This window comes from Dermacentor albipictus, chromosome 10, assembly GCF_038994185.2.
Source record: "Dermacentor albipictus isolate Rhodes 1998 colony chromosome 10, USDA_Dalb.pri_finalv2, whole genome shotgun sequence".
NCBI lineage: Eukaryota > Metazoa > Arthropoda > Arachnida > Ixodida > Ixodidae > Dermacentor > Dermacentor albipictus.
This window is the reverse complement of record NC_091830.1, coordinates 4,711,410-4,729,166: the sequence shown is the minus strand read 5'-3', so window position 1 is coordinate 4,729,166 and position 17,757 is coordinate 4,711,410. Positions and strand designations below refer to the sequence as shown.

The following is a 17,757-nucleotide window of genomic DNA, read 5'->3' as shown; positions in this document are numbered from 1 at the left end:
CTCATAACCCTGACTCGATGCGGTGCCATCATCATATAGTACGACCAGAATCCTGACTGGGCTTTGCTGTAGGGACCTTATAGAAACGGCAAATATCCTAACTTGTTCAGCAGCTGCCTGATCAGGGAATTTGCACATCGACCGTGGGTTTGGACTGAAAAATTGTGATTGTACTTAATGGGCAGTTTGCTCTCGGTGCGGGACTTGTAACTGCGGAAAGCAACTTTCTTCAATTGTGTCTGGGCTCGTCAGTTCACACTTGTAAGGGTGTAAAAGGTGCGAAATGATAACAAGTGACAGCAGGACAGGAAATTGCGCATATTTTTCCTGTCTCATTCTTTCTTAATATTTTTCCCCATTTCTTACACCATAAAAAGCTGCCTTATAGGGGCTCCGAACAACTTTGTAAAAGGGGCCCTGAGCCATTTTTATTGAAGTCAAGAAATGCATTTGAAGTTAAAATAGGCTATTTTAAAAATACTTTGCTGTAAAAAGTACTTTGCATTCAGCAGAAGCAGAGTTACTTGCAATGAAAGGTCGCGTATGATCCCATTCATGGTGCTTCCGCTCCTTCTTCAATTACTTGCTCTGCGAAGGCTACGGCGGAGTGGGGCATCCCTGCAACGCTGTCTGCTGAATGTCGCCATGGCATGCATTTCAAATTTGATTGCGGATGTTAAAGTAAGCGGCACTACTTCCGATTTTGACACCTACGACTTGCCAAACGCATTTGTCCTCAGCGAGTGTGCTTAACCAGTGGACTCTTCACGGCAACCTGCAGCGGTCGCAGTATCTATGCTACATAGCAGACCGCAGCTACATGCAACTGTAGTGCTGATGCACAACGTTTGCTTTGTGCACGACAGGGCTTGAGTGTGCACTTGTGCTCATGTGCTGCAGTCTGGCTGTGCTGAATGGTGTGGACTAGCCTTCTCCTGCACCCTCTTCACTGATGGATGGTAGCCACATCCAACTTATGCATTTTGAAGCACTATCAATATCTCAGTAAGAAGCGAGGTCCACCAAGGCATCTGACTAGGAGCGGCCAAGATGAGCGCGTGCTGGCAAGCACCTGTGTTGTCTGTTCCTAAGTTTTGCATGATTCAAGGCTAGTTAAGTGTTCAAAATAAGTGAAAATTAGTGAGTCTCGATGGCTACAACACCGATAAGCAGGGTGGCCAAAGTTTAATTCCTACGCTGTCGGCTGTGGCCGAGTGTGAGCAAACGATTTTTGGCTTCTTCTGGAAGTATGTAATTACTATAGAAATTCTAAAGCAGATTTTTGCTCACTTTAGCCTGTCTATTAAACTGCATCAATAAATATACACAATGACAGAAAGAAGTGCACTGATCCAAACATCCTCCTTGATTGATGCCAGCTATTGGCCAGTAGCAGGTGCATATAGGAATCTGCTATATTACGAAATAAAGTGTCCAGAAAAAAGTGAGGAGCAGGCTTGTGTTGAAAAGAGAGTGTTTGAGAAAAAGGTGACCTCAGGTTCCGCTTGCATGCTCCACGCACCATGCACGACTGCAAAATTTGGCTGAGACGTTTACAGCAGCGTATGGTATCTGAACTGTGTTTTTTCACCAAACCCGAGGGATGACTCAGGACCCCTTTAACAGTTTCCTGTGTTTTGGGTGGTATAGACCATAGAGTTTCCTACAAAAATTATTAGAGGGAACTCTGTTGCTGCAATCATTCAGGTACCCTAGAGATGATGCTTAGTGCTACATGAATTAATCCGATCTTCGTGCTTGTGGCTTCAGAGAATCTTGTGTCTTTGTTTACTACACTTTGTCAGCAATTATTTCAAAGCAATTCGTACTTTTCTAAATGCAGAAGGCAATAAGACTCTGCAAACATGCGTAATGATTACTAATTGCAAAGGTTTATATTGTTGAGGTTGGTAAATCTAAATGCACCTAACGTCTTGAGGCGCGGTCTTGCCCGTTGAGAATTTAAGCTTGAAGGTGTTCTATGCTGCTTCTCCACACATGCATTCAGTGCATAATTGTTTATATAATTTGTATTTGTGCTAGGGGGTTCTCTGTTCTAAACCCACCATCGCACAATTTTATTTATGCTTCATTATTCATTTATAACAGAGCACTTTGTTGAAAATAGTCAGTTTACGAAGTCACGAAGCTGTTTAAATCCAGAAGGATGAAGTTTAGGCAAATCCATGTAGTACTAACCATAATTCTCACACTTGGTGAAGCACCATGCTTGTAGCTCCCATAGACACTACCACCAGAGCTTGCTCTAGTAATTATTGTACGAACCTGTATGGTATAACTACGCCATTGTTTGTTTTCGTTTTGACTGAAGAGATGTTGACAAAAGCTATTGCAACACTGCTTCAGGCCACACCTTCTCATGATCGACCTTGGGCTGAGATCGAGAAGACAGTTCCTGCAAACCAAAAATTCCACCGTACAATTGTCTCAACTGTCAAAGGTGAGCACCTTCACATTTATGTTGGCCTTGAAGAAAAGTGTTGGTCTTGAGGAACACTGAGGAAAAGTCTGTAAATGAAATTTACACTCTGCTGGCACTTTAAGAAGCAAAGAAATCTATCTCGCAATTCATTTTTCCTGACTGTCCAAATGTCTTCATTTTTGCGCATTGTCCCTGTCACAGAAATAAGTCAGTGGCTGTAAATGTGTTCATAGTTGGCTACCAGTAATTGCGTTACTTTGCATAGCAGTCTGAGTGCAGTTCGAGATTTCATTGAGTTTCCATAAGCCTGGCTCAAGTGAAGACCGAAAGAAATATAACTAAAGAAAGCGCAGACCTTACATGGATAAACACAGTAATCTCCCTTTTCGTGCCGAATATATATATATATATATATATATATATATATATATATATATATAGATATAGATAGATAGATAGATAGATAGATAGATAGATAGATAGATAGATAGAGGGAGGGAGGGAGGGAGGGAGAGATATGCTTTCTGGAAAGAAAATAAACTGTTGGAAGTCGGCACTCTGTTCTGTCTTCTGTCCCCTCTAGTGTCTACTGAAAAAGTTTGCAGGGAGACACGAGGACAAGCGAAGAAAAAAAACAAGGACGAGCGCTAACTCTCAACTGAAGTTTATTCCAAACACGTGCACGAATAAATATAAAACAAAAAATAAAAGCAAAAAACGAATAAAACAATTGTGCATGTGTTTGGAATAAACTTCAACCGTGAGTTAGTGCTCGTTCTTGCTCGTCCTTCTTTTATGCTTGTCATCGTGTTTCCACGCAAACATTTTCAGTATGCATTTCACCCAATAGCCCAACTACCGTATTTACTCGCATAATGATCGCACTGGCGTAATGATCGCACCCCTGAATTTTGTCGTCAAAATTCGTTTTTGTTTTTTTCTTTCCTGCGTAATGATCGCACCCTGAACTTGTCGCAGCGATATGTCGTGTGCCAAGTTTAGCTAATGATGATTGCGCTTACTATCTGTTGAATGCTACGCGAACGACTCTTGAAGATGTACCAAGCGGTTTGCACGCACCCAACATTCTTAAGCAGATGCCCCATTTCATTCCTTTCATCACTTTCTGCACTTACATGAAAAAAAAAAATGCTACAACCAAACTTGCCTTGGCTTTATTATTTGTAGGCTTCATAATCGTTTTGGTCAAGAACACCAACATAAAGGGCACCTTTCGTTTCTTCTCGTCTGCACTGGTGGGCATGCAACAAATCGCGAGTGGCAATGATAGTGGCCACATTTACACTTCTATGTTGGAAGTGTGCCCTATTCATACTCCGACGCTTGTAACGCAGCTAAGACATTCGCCCACCCTTAGCGGAAACGTGCCGTATTAGGATAGCAGTGAAAAAAAATGTTGCAGTTTCCGCAGCATGCCCACCACGTGTTTCTATGTCACTAGCAGCTAAGCGCACCCATCTCTGTTTCTGTCCCCTCAAAGTGGACATGGCTACGTTATTGTCCCAAACTTGGTGATATTAGCAATATTATTCTTTACTGATACCGAAGAAACTGTTTCAATGCGCGTAATGTACTCATGACAAGAAAAATAATTGCGTTCAGTGCGTTTGGCTTGCTCCACCGGCCGCCATTTTCATTTTGGGCCCCTTTACTGACAGCGGCAGCCACCTGCTTGTCATCCCAAAGCAAATGCTGGATGAAAAAAGAAAATGTTTCTTTTCGTGGGAAATTTAACCCGCATAATGATCGCACCCCTGAATTTGCGTCATTTTTTTTTTTTTTTTTGACGAAGAAGTACGATCGTTATGCGAGTAATTACAGTATCTGCTCCCCTCTGGTGGCCTTTCTTTTTCTTAAGTTTGTTTTGCCAGCATGCCCAATCTTGCACCCCTTCTAAAGTTGGATGTGCCAGGTTGGCTACCATATAAAGTCAAATCTCGATATATCAACAAATCACGCGGGACCGCCAAAAATCGTTCATTATTTTGAAATATTTTTTTATTGTAATGAAAAAATTGCGGTTATAAGCCAGTGGTCAAACCTAGGAATGGAAGTGACGTACCTTGGCAGTAGACATGTGTACAGATAAGCATACTCTCAAATAAAAATGTTTCACTGACTTCAAGGGTGCGTTATTTGAAGAAATCAGTGATTTTCTTCTTGTGCGTGCAGCACGCACGACCGATTAAGAATGTGTCTACATTTTTCACTTTGCATAATGCCTCATCGGGTATGGGCACCGAGCGATGAACTTGCAGACTTTGTTCATGTGCACTAACACATCCATGTTCGACACGATCTCATCTTTTGTATTTGGTGACCCACAGTCATCTTCCTTCGGGTCGTCATCGTCACTGGAGACGTCGCAAATGCAGTTGACAATCTCCTCAATGTCAGGTCCGCTGCTGTTAGTGCTGCGCTGTTGCTCTCCGTGTGGTCGTCGTAGGAAGAGACGAGGGGCAGCAGTTCCGCAACCTCGGTCCAAAGGTCTTTTAGGTTGTTGTCAGTCACCTCCAGGTCATCTTCAAGCTGCACAGGCGCTTTGAGAAGCCCTGCTTTTCGCCAGCATTTGCTAATGGTGGACGCCTTCAAATTCCACCGAGCTCCCGTGAGCATTTCGCCTGCCTGACAAATATTGATTGCAATCAGCTGCTTTAGACATAAGTTAATAATCAACTGCTGCACAAGGCACTTACGAAATTTTGCCTTCACACTTTCTATAGTGCCCTGGTCTAGGGGTTGCAGCTAGGACATGTTGTTTGGCAGCAGAAACTCCAAGCAAACGTGCGTCAAGCTAACATTCGCAATGGGAGCAGAGCAGCTTCGACAACCAGAATTCTTCGATCATCCCTTCTCATTTTGTCGTCGAATTTGGTGAGCCACTCGGAAAAGAGTTCTCTGGTCATCCAGGCTCGCTTGTTGGCGCAGTAATCGTACGGTACCGACATGACGTTTTTCATGCAGTGAAGTTTCGCGTACTTGCCGATGATGAGTGGCTTAATTTTATTCATGCCTGTTCCATCGCAGCAGAGAAGGACTGTCACGCGATGATGCGACTTCTTCCCTCCTTTGCACTGCTGCCCTTTGATGTGCATCGTCCGGTCTGGCACGAGCTGATAAAAACATGTGGTCTCATCTGCGTTGAAAATAGTTTTGAGAGTACAATTCAGCCACCTCTACAAAATAATAATTGCACCAGGAATCTGTGCCTTCTCTGTCAGCACTCTTTTCCTTGCCCGAGACTACCTGCCAAGTTTTCCGTTCCTTTGGTGGAAACGAAAAAGCCAACCCACACTGTCATCGAACCCAGTTATTTCAAATGCATTGGCAAATTTCCAGGCTTTTTTTGGAATATTGGGTTAGACGTGGGAACGTTTTGCAGTCTGGCATATTTGAACCACGGGAGAACAGCTTGGTCCACATTTTGAAAGTTTCCCAGTCGCAGCCGTTTCCTCATAGGCGCGAGTTGCGACTCCCGGTGAAGCTTCACAATCTTGTCTCGGTCTTTCAAAATGGTCACAACTGTCGATGGGGCAATGCCACACTCTGCACTTGTCTATGTACTTTTTCCGTGCGTCGATTTCCTGCAATCGGTCCAATTTTTCCTGCATCAAAATTGCTTTCGCTTCTTCTTCGCGCTGCCCCTAGCTGCATTCATCGTTGGATGTCGCGCGAACTTCGTCACAGCTTTGTGATGAAATTCGTGGTGAAGTTTGTGGGGAAGTGGTTGGCACTCGACATGGTGATAATGATAGCTACTGCACTCGCGGTTTCTGTTTCGCGCGAGAGTTGTGGCGCTGTTACTTTTAGCCAAATTTGTAATACTGATGTACCTCGGTTATAAAGGGGAAATAAATTACTTGTGTTATTTTGAAATATGTGCTGTATTGAAATTCGTAGTTCTGAAATATCTTTAGATTGAACATATAGGCAATCAGGCAGGGATTTTTAAAGTTTTTGTAAATTTGAGAAATTCGGTAATGTGGGGTTCGTAGTAATGAGATTTGACTGTACTTGGGGAAAGAGAAGAATAGATAAGAAGGAAAGATAAAAAGATAAAGAGGCAGTTTTAAAGTAATAAACTCTTCTCAGGGTCTACATCACAGACACTGTCTATCAAGAAACAGTCTTTGTATTCTATTCTGAAAGTGTTGTAAAACAGTTGCAAAGTGGTGTGTCCACTACCATAAACCACAGGCTAGTTTAAATCACCGTTGCCATTGTGGAGCTGGATAAAGCTAGATCAAGCGACCAAGCCATGCCACCATTTTATGTCGCTAGCTGGTTCACACAACAGCCATCATGACTCAATTTTGGAACTTTAGGCACTAGAAATGCCTGGCGAAAAGTAAGTTTCAACTATCTTGGCATTACACAAGTATCTGGCTCACTACTCACCATCATGCCAGAAGGCAATTGACACGTTATAATAAGAATGTCCATTTAGAAAAGTGACCCGAAGAGCTTGAAGCGTGTCTAACTCATTAGCTGCTTAGGTGCAAGAAATTGCAGCTAAGAAGGAGATTTCATTATGTTTCAGTATGTGTGTGTACAAATAAGAGTTGTTTTCCCCTCTTTGAATTTTGGGCTTCGGCATCCTTGAAATGTCCTTGAGTTTGAATCAGATGTTCTGTACGAACCCTGCGACTGTACTTGTTTCTACAAAGCAGTTTTTGGTTTTGGCACCAAAAAGGTGGATGCGTCGTGACACATAGGCTGATTGCTGCATATACCTTATTGCATATGATAAGAAGCTAACAAACCATGACACCGAGAAGAACATGGGGAAAATTACTTGTACTTACTAATTGAATTGAAGAAATGATAAATTAATGGAAATGAAAGTGGACGAAAAAACAACTTGCCGCGGGTGGGGAGTGACCCCACGTCTTCGCATTATGCGGCACCGTTTTCCTATCCGTTTTCTTCAGTATTTATATTTTACTACTAAAACCCCGGTAGTGTTAAACCCCGCCACACCTTGACAGCGGATGTGGAAAATGTGTCACGAGGACACAAGTCACATACTCGTGACTCACCACTCGCATACCTTGGTAGCGGATGTGGAACATTCTTTCTGCCGCAGGCGTCACAAGTACATGATTCACGTACTCGTGACGCCTGCGGCAGAAAGGATGTTCCACATCCACTGCCAAAATGTGGCGCTGGCTAACACTACCAGAGTTCTATTAGTAAAACATAAATACCTAAGAAAGTGAATGGGATCGCGTAATGCAAAGAAGTGGGATTGTCCCTCGCCTGTGGCAAGTTGTTTTTTCATCCAGTTTCATTTCCATTTATTTATCATTTCTTTAACTCAATTAGTAAGTACAAGTAATTTCCCCTATGTTTTCCTTGGTGTCATTGTTTGTTGGCTTTTTATGATATTGTTGTGGAGCAGTGGGGCAAGTCATAGTATGACTATGACCAAAGACAATTTTTTGTCGAGAAAAGTGTGCAGCAGGTTCGGGCAGCCATATTGTGCATCCAGTGTTGCTGCAACTTGTATACACTTGTAAATACACCTGCATTTCACTAATTTTGCCTTGTGGCATTTTGGTGAAGGGGGAAGTGATTAATAAAAATCGGGCCCCTTGGTTAACCCCCTTTCTTCTTGCTTATTGCATATAATGACAGTAAATTTTGGTCTGAGTCTTGATGGCACCAGTATGTCAATGATGCCAAGTCTGGCATTACAATATGGCTTTGGTATTTGAAATATAAAATATCTTGTGTTTCCAAGAGTGATTAATTAGTTTAGTTGGCATACGGGAGGAACACTGACTACAAAGGCAAGCACTAATGCAAGTTTATGTCAGTGTGTTTTCTTTCCTAGCCTATGTTCCTATGTTCCTCTTTTACTCTAGTATTTGATGTACATAGCGCAAGAACAATGAATTATGTTTCCCAATTTTAACATTTCCTAAATGTAATCCTTGCCTTTGGTGGGTTCTACAACTTTGAAAATGCTTGTCAGAACTCTTTTAAGGCGTAGTAATGGTAGTGTCTTAGTTGTCTGTGTAAGGTCCGTACCTCACTTTGGAGTGCAAAAATTTGAAAAATTGTTTTCACACGCCATGAGCATACCTGGGTTTGGTGCTTCCAATATTGCATGAGTGTGCCATTCTGATCTCCGAGGTCATACACCTGCAATGATTAAATTTTGCAAGCTGCTACAAGATGGCACTAGTTCCTGTTATACAAGCACTGGCATCATCATCGCAACTGTATCTTGCCGGATTGCGATTTCACTGTAACATAAATGCAGAATGCCTCAAAGTTTGTACTGAGGCATGTTTATCTGCCGTGTGCTTTCATATGCATCAAGTGGGCATTGCTAAAAACGTGTGCGCATGTATTTTGGGCACCTGTCGTGTGGATTCGTGTAAGACTGCCTTCAAGAGCGCAAATGTGATGTGTATCTCAAGCAGTAATGGGAGGCACGGAAGGCAGCCAGCATTGAGACAGCACCGTTAAAGTGAGCTAGTCAAACAATGAGTGCAGCAGAAGCTACGAGGACAACTGAATAGAAGTGTTCACATATCCATTAATGCCTGAAGGTGTTACAGAAGGGAGTGCAGAGAAAAGATTACATATTGTCAGGATTTTTAGCTACTAGTGCATGCATTAATAATCGTCGACGGCAGACTTAAATGCAGAAGCGCTTAGAATGGTGAGGAAGGAGGTGGGCAGGTGGTACCATTCCTTTGATGCCTTTGGCAAAAATGAATTAGAAAATTAGTATGGAGCGAAAAGGGGCTCCAACTTTATGACGGTGATTAGTACGACAAGACAAATAAGATGGCTCATCAAAAAGTTCATTTTTCAGATGTGGATTATGAGAAATCATTAATAAATGAAATACTTTATTATTCTTATTTATTAAGTGTTATTCTGCATAGCAGTCTGGGTGCAATTCATGGCTTCAGTGAATAGCCAAAGCCTGCTTCCTGTCAATCCCACAACCTGTAAAAAATACAGAAAAAGTAATTGTTGGCCTTACAAGAGTAAGTGCGGTATTTGTAGGCAACTTTGTTGTGCTACCATTGAGTTCTATCAAGCCCCATCATCATCACACTATCTGTACTTTGCAGGTGTTCAATTCCTGGTTGGCATCTCTGGCTATTACTGCAAGCTCTGCAAGGTGATGAGTGGAGATTCGGCCATGGCCCGCACCCACTTGCATAGCCTTGAGCACAACCAGAACTACACGGTGCGTGAGCAGGGCCTATGCGAAAAGTGTTGCTGTGGCTCATTGGTACTTACTCATACAGGAACAGTTATGTGAATTGCCCTCTTCTCCCAGCAGTGGTTGCATTTGTATGCGCAACTTGTTTTTGCCGGTACTGGCTAGAGAAAAAAAAGAGTCAAGAACATTGAGATTTGGGTAAATTGAATCCTCTGTACTCGTTATGGCTGCATTTCAGTGTAATGTGTCTGAAGTTTTGCTACATATAACCACTCTGCTGATTGCACTACCTTGCTTGGCAGGATGTCAGACAAGTTGCATTCCATCGCTAATGGCAAAGGAATAGCATTTAATGCATTAGGGTACTTCATGCACTTCCTGGGGGCTAACAATCTATGCATCTATGTATGTTTGTATCTAACTGTTTTCCCACCTAATTGGGTTACTGAGTATTCCGGAGTCGAATCGGTAGCGCGTCGGGCTGTTATGCTGAGGGGACAGGGTTCGAAACCAACCATCAGACCAGCTTGGGTCACTGAGTATGTGGCAATGTATACATACATGCTGCTCTTGTACGAGCCTCTTTCAGGCCGACATGAGTGATTGTAGATGTGGGAGTGGGTGGGTACTGATGTTTGAAGAAACTCTTTGACGTCAACTTGGAGCACTTGGTATGGGCCACTCGCTCTGTGCCAGTCTTTAATGAAACGTACATTTTTAAGGTCATGCTTGCTTTGCAGTGGCGGCACTAGATGGCGCCAAGTGTTCTTAGGGAAGCGCGATGGAGGAATCCTGCTACAGTAGATGTCTCGTATATAATCGTTTTGACAGTGGCAATACATTGTGTTGCTATATTGATTCAATGCTAAATGTGTTACCTTTCACAGTCATCGTGAGATTGGTTCTGCTGATATTTTTTCTTTCTTGTAATGTCTGCAGCCAATGATAAATGTGCACAGTGTTGCTAACATGGTAGCCGTTAGCAAAGCTGTCGCCATTCAGCTTGTTGCCTATGTTCCCTTTTGTTGAACGAGACAATTTCTAGGCTTTAGCAATGCTGTATAGGTCCGCTATTATGATTTTCGGCAGCTCCACATCGAATGGCAACTTTCACCAGTGGGAACTGACTAAGCAACACTGTTAGGCCTAGCAGCATAGTATGGCGGTGATAAAAATTTGCCTGCCACTGGGGTGGAGAGCGCTCAGCCATTGGGACAAGCTGGCCGTCAGTATCTTCGGAACAGTAGACCTTTTATTGATCAGGCGTGTAATCACAGGCTAGCTGACGCCCATAGAAGCTGAGATGATTTGAATGAGAGTATTTGGATGTTGTTACAAAAAAAAAGCGAGTTCAGCTAATGTATTCATCATCAAATTTACCACTCGGTATGCCAAAAGCATCACTTCCTCCTTTCCCCAACAATAAGGTACATTTGCATGGAGGGGGTATCGGTGCAAGATTTCCTTCCATGAATGTGAAATTAGCAGGGGCATGCAAATACTTCAATAGCAATTGATTTGCAAATTGAATGTCTACTACAGTCCAACCTCGTTATAATGAAACGGGATGCAGCGAAATAATGGATACAGTTATAACCTCATTGATGTGATCCCGTTTCATACGCTTTTCTGTCACCAACATTACAATCGGGAGCATAGAAAATGGCTCACTACAGCTATGCTTCTTTTTTACTGCTTGATACGTTCCTGGACAATGCTATCCTTCTACACTAACATTCAGTACATAGTCAAACTGCAATTGTATGATAACGTTTTTTGCCTACTAGACATGCGACAATGGTGGTGCACACTCAATTTTCTATTCCAGTACCAGCAAGTCTTCTTGCTGGTTGTGCCACGTCACATGCACAGTTATCACCGTCCGCCCTATTGTGATACCTGTGTCACAGCGCGAGGGGTGCAGTGCCATTAGAATCATACTGCACGCGTTTCATAAAACCGTAACTAGGCTGGCTTCAGAAGCAGCAATTGAAGTGGGAGGTAACTCGCCAAGGCAACCAATAGGTAAGCTCTCCCAAGTTACGAAGGACCTAATAAAGAAACGACAAAGAATGAAAGTGTCCAACTCAAGAGATCAGATAGAATTCGCGGAATTGTCAGAACTGATCAACAAGGAAAAAAATAGGGGATATTCGAAATTATAACAACATAAAGAAATTAAAATAAATAATTAGAAGAAAAACTGAGGAAGCAGTAAAAATGGATGCAGCGAAAAGAAAACTTGGTATAGGACAAGCCAAGATGCATGCATTGAAAGATAAGCATGGCAATATGATCAGCAATTTTTAAGATATAGTAAAAGCAGCGGAAGAATTCTATACTGACCTGTACAATACCCAGAGCAGCCACGATACCTCCATTCGAAGTAGTAATGAGCAGGTCACAGAGGCTCCTTCTATAACTAATGATGAAGTTAGAAGGGCCCTGCAAGGCATGAAACGAGGAAAAGCGACAGGAGAGAATGGAATGACAGTCGATTTAATCAAAGATGGAGGAGACATCATGCGTAAAAAACTTGCCACCCTTTATACGAAATGTCTCACGACTTCAAGGGTCCCAGAGAACTAGAAGAATGCCAACATTATACTAATCCACTATAAAAGGAGATGATAAAGAATTGAAAAATTATATGCCTATTAGCTTACTTCCAGTATTGTATGAAATATTCACCAAGATAATTTCGAATAGAATAAGGGCAACACTTCACTCCAGTCAACCAAGAGAACAGGCTAGCTTCAGGAAGGGATACTGTATAATAGATCACATCCATGGTCATTAATCAGGTAATCGAGAAGTCTGCCAAGTACAGTCAGCCTCTTTAACTGACTTTGATGGATTATGAAAAGGCATTTGATTCAGTAGATACAAGCAGTCATAGAGGCATTACGCAGTCAAGGGGTACAGGAGGCTTACATAAATATCTTGGAAAATGTCAAGAGAGATTCCACAGCTACCTTATTTATCCACAAGAAAAATAGAAAAATACCTATAAAGATAAGGGTCAGACAAGTAGACACAATCTCTCCAATGCTATTCACTTCATGCTCGAAAGAAGTGTTCAAGGTATTAAACCAGGAAGGCTTAGGAGTAAGGATTGACGGCGAATATCTCGGCAACTTTCAGTCGCAGGCAACATGGTCCTGTTCAGCAACACTTGGGACGAGTTACAACAAATGATTGAGCACCTTGACAGAGAGAGCGGGGTTGAAGGTTAATATGCAGAAAACAAAGATAATGATGAATAGCCTGGCAAGGGAACAAGAGTTCATAATCGCCAATCAGCCTCTAGAGTCTGTGAAGGAATACGTTTACCGAGATCTGTTACTCACAGGGGGACCCGGATCATGAGAAGGAAGTTTACAGAAGGATAAAATTGGGTTGAAGCGCACATGGCAGACATTGTCAGATCCTAACTGGAAACTTGCCATTATCATTAAAAAGAAAGGTGTACAATCAGTGCATTTTACTGGTGCTAACATATGGGCCGGAAACTTGGAGACTGACAAAAAAGCTTGAGAACAAGTTAAGGACCACGCAAAGAGCAATGGAATGAAGAATGTTAGGCGTAACATTAAGAGACAGGAAGAGAGTAGTGTGGATCAGAGAGCAAACTGGCATAGCCTATATTCTAATTGACATTAAGAGAAAATAATGGAGCTGGACAGGTCACGTAATGCGTAGGTTAGATAACCGTTGGACCATTAGAGTTACAGAATGGCATCAAGAGAAGGAGAGCGCAGTCGAGGATGGCAGAAGATTAGGCAGGGTGATGAAATTAAGAAATTCGCAGGCACTAGTTGGAGTCAGTTGGCACAGGACAGGGGAAATTGGAGATTGCAGGGAGAGGCCTTCGTCCTGCAATGGACATAAAATAGGCTGTTGATGTTGATGATGATGATGACAAACCCAAGCTCACTGCCGTTCCCTGCTGAAGGCAGCACGAAGTGAATGTTACATTTTACTCTGGCGGCATCATATTCTGGTGTTGCCCACCAGCTCGATCTTGCGATATTGTTTTGGTTTTAGATCGCCGTCTTAAAACACTTGCAATAGAAGAACCACAATGCACATCTCGGACCCCACTAGGTCGATGCGTGTTGGTGTCTTGAGTTGCAACGATTCACGCGGAGTGAGCATGGGAAAACTTCCCTCCAAGGAGCCATGATCGAATAAGCTGCTGACCCAGGCTGAATTTGAGCATGTCTCATATTACAACTATTCACACAATGCTTTCTACTGCATAGATGCCAGCTAACAGTTTAGCGTGCCAAATATTTACTGACGTCAGATTGTACATCTTCCCAGGTAGTAAGCTTTTTCTCGCGTTTCTTCCCAAAATGCAGGAACGAGATACTATATAACGAATTAACTAAAGTCTTTATATAGGTCTATGTATCTGAAAATGTGTTCTAGCGAAGTACTAAAATCATCCTGCCACTGGATATATAGACTAGATTTCTGCCCGAAACAAAAAATACGAGAGGGTTGCACGCCGAATATATTGCTTTCTGCGGCATTTGGTGATCAAGTTCAAAATAACTCTGTGCTCGTGCTGAATGTGCCGTTGAGCAAAACTGGTTTTTCTCACCACTGTGCATAAACAGCGGCTGATTATTGTAGCAATTCTCTCTCACTGTGATGTTGCACAGGGTCAGCCTAGATCAGTAAAGGTACAATAGAATTATTATTTCCATCAAAATAATGAAGGAGGCTATAGGTAAAAGCTGCCCCTAAGAGCAGCTTGACAGGAGACCACAGCCCTCTCAGTACAATACATTCAGCTATAGCAGCAAATGCGAGACACTGCACTAAATGCGGAAACACATGTCAACCAGATGGTTAAAGAAAAAGAGAGAGGGAATGTGTGATTGACACCAAAACTCCTGTGTATTGAAAGAAGTAAAATTAACGCAGCGATTTGTTACACAAATTGAAGCTGTGCTGTGTTGTGTTCCACATGCTGCTCGACCATGACGGCAATACGTTTTCGTCAACAGCATCATTGTTTCACTGGTTCGCAACATCATAGACGAGCAAGGCGGAAAGCAGAAATGAAAGATTGTCACACTGGAACAGCAGGCAGCTATCGTAAAGGCAGTCAGGTCAGGTGTGAAAAAGTGGCGTGTTTGGCTGTTTTATTGAAATTTCATTAAATCTGTGTCTGTATGGCAGTTCTGCGGGCCACAATGCTGTTTTATTCTAGGCATGTTTAGGTACACTTGTGCACCCCATTGGCCATATATTACAGTAAAGGGCAATAATGATTATAGTGGAAGTAATTATGGCTCCTTCAACTTCATTATAACGACGTTTTACTTTGTTTCTTTTTTTAATACAGTCGACGACCAATAATTCGAACTCCACGGGGAATGTAAATAAGTCTGAACTATCGAATGTCCGAAAAAACTAATGTATCCAAAAATATCTCTTTATTTACGGAACAAGTGGTCGATGTGTTGCTGCACGCATGTCCACTTACATGCAACCAAGCCTGCCTGTATTTCTGCCAGTTTTGAGTTAATTATAGCCACCGGAACGCTCTCAGATCATATCAGATACACGTGTTCAAGCATGTAAGTTCATAAATTTGTGCACACATAATGGAGCTTTGTCTACACTTGAGTTTAAACACACAGACAAGCTTGCTAAGTGCACTTGTGGTTGCTGAGAGTTAGTCGCCCATGGACTGAAGCGGCGCTCGTGCGCGGCAGTCAAGCTCATATGCATGATATCAGTCCCTCGCTATTCAGCCTCCCACACAAACATATTAGCGGCAAGATTTCTGCGAAGGCTAGAAACTTATTATCACATCAGTCAGTAAATTTTTGTCATGGGTACACTGCGTAAACCATTAGGTCAATTGGCATTGCTTCGTCAGATGTCAACAACTAAAGTTGCAGTTTGGGGCCAAATAAACGCAGATATATTTGGAATGGCTGGAGAACACTCGAAAAATTGACAAACTGCCTCGCCAATGAAAGCTAGCAGCAATCAAAGTTTACACCTGTTTACACATGCTACGTACAGCCAGTATCCTCACGACATAACTTACAGCACTCCGTGGCAACCTCTCGTTGCAGATGCCATTCGTGGATTCACATTACACTCTTCTCATATTTTTGAGCAGCCCATTACAAGACTGCTCTAGTGCGCTGATCGGCCGTCTGACACAGCAGACTGCAGGTAGACATGAAGCAGGCCCCGTCGCGCGATCTTGTGGCCCTTTCAATTTCATAACCTTCAACAGGTAGCAAAAAATGCTGAACCTGGTCTGTGCAGAATGCTGTTGACCCACGCTGCACCTACGATGTCTGCATTTAAGTGGCGAGATAAAGGCACATGATCGGCAGTCCGCACTTTCGTCTGTCAGGCTAATTGGTCTTAACGTGTTGACAATCGCCCACAGAGGCCACCTGCGATGAAGATGGGAAAGCACTTCTTTTTTATTCAGCATAACTGGAAAGTGCAATTTTTTTAATACCCTAGTCATACAAGGCACTTTTGATGGCTATTGAGCTCCATTTGGATCGAATTTCTTGAATGCAGCTGGCTCACGGAAAGCCTGTAGTTGTCAGGAAAAAGAGCAAATTTTCTTAATAGTAGCTTGCACCAGAGGATGTTGTTTTCTTTAAATATTTATCTCAATGACAGTGAGACACCAGAAGGCAAATTTATGCCAGAGCTAGGAAATTGCAAGCCCTTAGACCATCTTAACTTCCTCTTCATTCTCACTGCTAATCCCTTCAGACCACCTAATTCTGTCTGTTGAGAATCTAGCTGTCATGTATTAGTTGCAGATTTAGCATTAATAAAGACATGCAGCAGCAGAACAGATATGGAATCCTGAAGTGTTTAGTGAGTTTTGTTGGGTGCACTGTTGTGGACGAGATGCTTGAACTCCAAAATATTATTAGCTTTTTCAACCTCAAGCTAATAGTGCATGGGCTAAAGCAAGCCACTTCATAAATTTGCCTAGCACAAATTACTATTGTCAAAAATAAGAAAGCTATAAGAAAACCTAATACGTGGCAATGTATAACGTTGTAGCAAACATGCGATTGTCAATGTTAAAACTCTTTTGACTAAGGCACTGGCACATATTAGAGCATAGGTCCGATCAGAAGTGTCTGAAGATGTTTGTGACATGGTTAAGACATCATTACTTTCATTAGGGTTTCTTATTTTGAGGCATTTTCTTCATGTACAGTTGTACGTGCAGTGCCTGAAGGGGTTATTCCTTGCTCTTGGCTGTGCATTTTTTTTACTTGGAGTTCTTTCCCTTTCCAGAAGTACATTCTGCTGAATCCATTCTATGAGCGTCGGTGGAAGATGGAGAAAGACATTGCTCTTGGTGCTGCCATTAAGGAAGAAAAGGATAAACAAGAGAAAGAGAAGGAGAAAGAAAAAGAAAAAGACAAGGAGAAAGACAAGGAAAAAGACCGTGAGAAGGACAAGTCAAGGTCACGCTCACACTCGCGCTCTCCATCTGAGCACAGTTCCTCGAAACGGCACAAGTCAAACCGTAAAGAAGAGCAAGAGAAGATACGACGAAAGAATGAGGAGCTGCAAAAGGCAGAGCGTGAGAACAGCCGTTCAGTCAAGGAATTGGACGATGCTGAAATGAATCCGAAGAAGGGCGTGAAGGCCAGCTCACCGCCACCTTCCAGGCCAACTTCAGGCGGAAGTGGCATCAAGCTTAAACTTCTGAAGGGCCAGAAAATGCAGAAGCAACCAGCTAAACAGACTCCAGTTGTGATCATTGGCAAGGCACCTTGTTTCCGGCCTTCGTTCCTGTCTGGAAAGGCTAAAGTAGGATCAGCTTCAAACGCGACCACAAAGCAAGAGGAAAGCAAGCCGTATGGTCCTGCACTTCCGCCAAATTTGGCTTCGGCTTCAGCTGCAGACCTTGTGGAGGAGGCTAAGAAGAACGAAGCAGCCATGGAGATCCCGCTTCCCACTTCTGCCTCAGAGGGTCAGTTGAAACTTGACAAGTCTTTTACTAAAATCTTTTTCTGATGGGGTTCTGTCAGAAACCTGTCAGGTTCTGTCTGCGTGTTTTATTGAGGAAGAAAATCAGTGCATT

The 17,757-nt window shown here is 42.6% G+C and overlaps 1 protein-coding gene across 4 annotated transcripts in view; it reads left to right on the top strand.

The window, feature by feature from the left end:
* LOC135920271 (zinc finger protein 318-like) overlaps positions 1-17,757 on the top strand; it is an 87,889-nt gene that overhangs the window by 46,757 nt on the left and 23,375 nt on the right. For all 4 annotated transcript variants that reach the window (XM_065454440.1, XM_070527869.1, XM_065454439.1 and 1 more), the window contains 3 exons: positions 2,368-2,461; positions 9,559-9,677; positions 16,962-17,646. In XM_065454440.1, coding sequence (XP_065310512.1) covers positions 2,368-2,461; positions 9,559-9,677; positions 16,962-17,646 — 898 coding nt within the window. The remainder of the gene's footprint in view (positions 1-2,367; positions 2,462-9,558; positions 9,678-16,961; positions 17,647-17,757) is intronic.